The sequence below is a fragment of the Apis dorsata genome, unplaced genomic scaffold (assembly GCF_000469605.1).
Source record: "Apis dorsata unplaced genomic scaffold, Apis dorsata 1.3 scaffold_162, whole genome shotgun sequence".
Taxonomy (NCBI): Eukaryota; Metazoa; Arthropoda; class Insecta; order Hymenoptera; family Apidae; genus Apis; species Apis dorsata.
In genome coordinates this window covers 1,103,605-1,108,350 of record NW_006263451.1, presented here as the reverse complement: position 1 = coordinate 1,108,350, position 4,746 = coordinate 1,103,605, and the positions used below count along the sequence as shown (strand labels likewise).

The following is a 4,746-nucleotide window of genomic DNA, read 5'->3' as shown; positions in this document are numbered from 1 at the left end:
CTTTACCAAAAAAAAAAAAAAAAATTCCAAGTTCCCACGCCGGTCAAAGTACCGTTAAGAGAACCACCTTTCCCAATCCACTCGATCCACTTTCACTTCTGCCCTCATCATCGCCTCGAGAGAGATACAACCTAGAGAGAAAAAGGTTTTCGTCCAAGATACCTGGAGAAGTGGCATCCTCACCTCCTTCTTGCGTTACACCCCGACCTTGATCAGCGTTAAACGCTTAAGCTTAAGGGGAGGGAGAAGAGGAGGAGAGGAGAAGGGGAGAAGTAGACGGCCTTGAAGATTGAACAAGAACAACAAACAAACAATCCTTTAAAGCGGAAACTCACCAGTGGCGGTCGAGGTCGTTGGTTGGTAGGGCGCACCACCTGGTCCTGCAGGCTGTCCTCCTGGCGTGGTGGGGGTTCCACCATGAGAGGTCGGTATACCGCGATGGGGTTGCGAATGCGCAGCAGTGCTGTGTGCGTGGGAGTAAGACTGCGTCAGCGAGTGAAGGGGCTCGTGGAACACGTACGCCGGATATCCCTCGGCGCGCTGCTGAAGACAGCTTCCACCCATTGACCCGCCCAAGCTGCTCGACATCGAGCTGCCAACGTACCGAGTAAGGTGGAGACATTGGAGGATGAGAAAATGCGTTAACGTAGTTAACGAGTACCGATCTTTGCTTTCGAATTATCGGTGGCCAGAAAATTTGGAATTGTTCTTTGTCTCGATCGAAATCGAATCGAGCTTTTTTTAAAAATTCGAAATTAGTAGATGTCGATGGTTTCGATAACTTTTGTTAAGTTGGTAACTCTTGGAGTAGTAACGATTAGGATAACGATTCCAAATTTTTTTGTCGATAATTATTTTTGAATTCAATTCGAATTTAAGTGGCTGGGTGTTGATAGTTTTGATTTTTGGAAATTCTTGGAGCAGGTGATAACAATTCCAAATTTTTTTGTCGATAATTATTTTAAAAGGATCTTCGATTGAATTCGAATTTAAGTGGCTGGGTGTTGATAGTTTTGATTTTTGGAAATTCTTGGAACAGTGATAAAGATCCTAAATTTTTTTGTCGATAATTATTTTGAAAGGATCTTCGATCGAATTTTCTTATTGATTAAAAATTTGGAATTATTTTTTATTTAGAATAGATTCCAGATTTTCCGAATAGAATATAATATTATTTTAAAAGAATTTTTGCTTTTCGATTTCGATTTATTAATGGAATTTTTAAATGTTACGTTTGGTATATTAAGTTCTTTCAAAACTTGATTTTACAATGCAATATTGATAAAAAAATATTTTTGAAATCCTTAGGAAATTGCAAATTTAGGCTTGAAGAACATAAATGATCCAGTTTGCCTGATCGTTGAATAATTATAAGTATTATAAATATTGGTTGAAGAATTAAAATTATTAGTTTTTTTTCCTTTTTTTAATTATTTTATACGTGAAAATTTAAAGAAAATTAAAGGAGCATTAATATTTCTTTTAAAAGTGGCAACGATTTGATGAAATTGTGACTTTTAATTCGTAATAATTTCATAATTTTTAAATTTTATTCGTTTTGCAAGACATTAATAAATTTTTCGAGATCTTCGTACGAAGGAAAAGTTTCAAAAGATACAATTTCTTTAAATTTTGACACGAGGCCAATCATTTATTCACACAATACGAATTTCAATGAATCGTAAAATATTAAATATAAAAAAGAAAAAAAAAAAAGGTACAAAGTATTTAAAAATTGTTTGGAAAATTTAAATTCGAACCTTTTGATATCTCCCTTATCCTGTAATCTCCGCAACAATGCAACCTCGGTTAAAACGCAGCTCGATCGCCAAATCTTTTTAAACAATGGATCACGGTTACCATTGTACCATTGTCACTCCATTTTGACATATATAAACGCAAAACGCAAAAAAAACAATCCGTGAAAAATTTATTTTCCCATTTCCACAAGACGAATCAAACTTCCTCCAATTCTCAAAAAATTAAATCACTATATAAAAAAAAAAATCTTTCAAAATCAACTTATAACGCTTAACCACCTACGATTATTTCCCTCCCCCCGCCCACCCAATCTCGAAATTAAATTCTCCAAACCCGACTCTCCACCAAATCGCTTCCACTTGTTACTAATCCTTTCACCGCCCCGCAACAAATATCGTATTTCGAAACCTCCACATCGGTTCTTCAGAGAGAGAGAGAAAGAAAGAGAGAGCTTCTTCTTCCATTCAACCAATTCAGATCTCTCTCTCTCTCTCTCTCCCCCTTCTCTTTCCCTTCACCACATACACACACACATATACCACGCGTGATGGAAAGTGTGGGGAAGAAGAAACAAAAGGGAAGGGGGAGAGGGGGAGAGAATGACAGAAATGATTACCTGTAAGTGTCGGGCATCGTAGCGATCGGCTGCGGTATCGACGAGTACATGGCGTTGAATCCGGCGTTTAAGGGTAACCGTGGCGTGGCGGGGGTCGCGGCAGGGGGCGCGGTGCTGCTTCCACCCCCGCTGCTGCCACCGCCGACTACCTGATCGACGGCTGCCCTCCTTTGGTTCCGTAATTTCTCCTCTCGACGCCACTTCGCCCTGCGATTACTGAACCACACCTGCAACCGACGCAATGACGGTGCTTTTGTCACGATAAGGGGCGTCGTCACTCTAACGCGATGGAAGCTCTCGCATTATATCCTCGCACTCTCGCGTATCTCTCCACTCCTCCATCTTCTCTCATTCTTCGCTCGCGCACACTTGCTTCTCCCTTATACCTACCCTTTCTTCCTTTCCTTTCCTTCTCTCTCTCTTTCTCTCTCTCTCAGCCACACACTCCCTTCTCACGCTATTCCCTTTCTCGTTCGTTTCTGCTAGGTTTGTTTCACATATTTTTCATTTTTTTTCTGGATCTCTCTTTCTCTCTCTCTCTCTCTCTCTCAGTTCAGCCACACACGCCTTTTCACACTCCCGTCTCACGCTATTCCCTTTCTCGTTCGTTTCTGCTAGTAGGATCCTGGATCTGTTCTAACAGGCATCCATCCAATAATTTCACCCCTTTCTTGACGAGTTTTAGGTTAATTTTTTTCTTTTTCTACTCTGTGAAATTTGGATAGTTTTCTTCTTTTTTTTTTTTATTCTTGTTTTATCACATTCGTTCTCTCTCGTCCGTTAAACGCGTCTCTTTTTATCGACCTATTCCACTAGTACAGCAAAGTTTTTCTTCTCTTCTTTTATGCGAAATCTAGATATTTTTTCCTCCCCATTCCCCCAAAAGCAAAACGAGAGAGTTTGCACGGGATTCTCGTGCAATCTGTTAATTGCGATTCACGGATGGGCAATTGAATTACTCCCACTTTGTTCTCCGATGTTTCGTCGGTCTTTCTTGTCCCACTCGTTTTCTGCCGTTTCTCTCCTTTCCAAAGAAACTGTTTTCGACAGTGTTTTTGGACTTTCTTCAAGACTATTATGGATATGGATGGATAGGATACGAAACTCGTGTTGACACAACGAGTTCAATGATGAAATAGATGATCAGAGTTACGATTCTGAAAAATTTCGATTCTTCTTGCCTTCAAAAATAAAATAAATTAGACGAAAGATCGAAAGTTCGAGACAGATGGATAAATTCGTTCATAAGTATCCCGCGTTTAACTGAATATTATTTACTTACAAGGCAACTCGAAACAGCAGAGTTAATAATCCGTACACTCGAGAAAGTACGAAGAAACGTTGCTGAATCGCAAAGTTCAACCCTTAATTGCCAAATTAAGAAACGTTTAATCGATTCTCTATATTTATCAACGTCAAGTTATAATGCAACAACATTACGATCGAATGAAGATATTCACACACTTTATCTTCGTTTTAAGAAAAATCGAAATCTTCGAACGATCTTTCAAATCGAAATCGCGATACAGGGATCGACGATACAATTTTTCGACGCGAAGATCATTGGCGCAAGCAAGATGATGGCCCGTAATAATCCCGAGCTCAACAAATCGGAGCTTTAAGCTTTCTTTGTCGCGCTTCCACGGCTCTCCTGATTTCGAAGATATTCCCCTCCTCGCGATAAGAGGATTCCCTTCTTCCTTCGATACGTCGATTTCCTCCCCTCGCTCGTAATATACAAACACGGTATATATACGGATTATCGAAATTTCTTTCCACCGCGTCCTTCTGTTCGTGGAAATGATACATCAGATCGATCGAATACCAAACGAATTTCGAAGAATAAAATATGCGATTAACGAATATTTCTTTTTCGAAAGAGAAGAATTTTTCCTCCAATTTTATCGAAATAATTTTATTTCGAGGGAGAGATTCGTGGAATGTTTATAAACAGGGGGGGGGAAAAAAGAAGTAAAAAAGGAAATCGGAGAAGAAACAAAAAAGGAAGGGAAGAAAGATTAATACCGAATAAAAATAAAAATTAAAAAAGGGGCGGGGAAAAAAGGATTTAAAAAAAGAGGGGGAAGGGGACGAATTGTTGAATTACGAAACGAGCTCGATTGCTCGGCTCATTTGCAAAAAGGGAAAAAGAGAGAGAGAGAGAGAGAGAGGGAGAGGGAGAGAAAAAAACGGGACGAACACGCGCTCCTCTCCTCCTCCTTCTCTTCTTCCAACGCGCGCTTTTATTAAATAGCCGACAATTGCTACGTCGGCTGGTTCCGTTCGCGAACAGCCGCTTAAACGTTCGCGCGATAATGAGAATAACGATATAAAAATTCGATTGCCAACAATGAGCGCAACTTTCTCAA

General features: G+C 39.8%; 1 protein-coding gene across 1 annotated transcript in view; it reads right to left on the bottom strand.

The window, feature by feature from the left end:
• LOC102680845 (paired box protein Pax-6) overlaps positions 1–4,746 on the bottom strand; it is a 32,156-nt gene that overhangs the window by 3,092 nt on the left and 24,318 nt on the right. Inside the window, exons 7-8 of the mRNA XM_006613792.2 lie at positions 2,378–2,604; positions 336–592 (exon numbers count right to left, since the gene is read on the bottom strand). Coding sequence (XP_006613855.2) covers positions 336–592; positions 2,378–2,604 — 484 coding nt within the window. The remainder of the gene's footprint in view (positions 1–335; positions 593–2,377; positions 2,605–4,746) is intronic.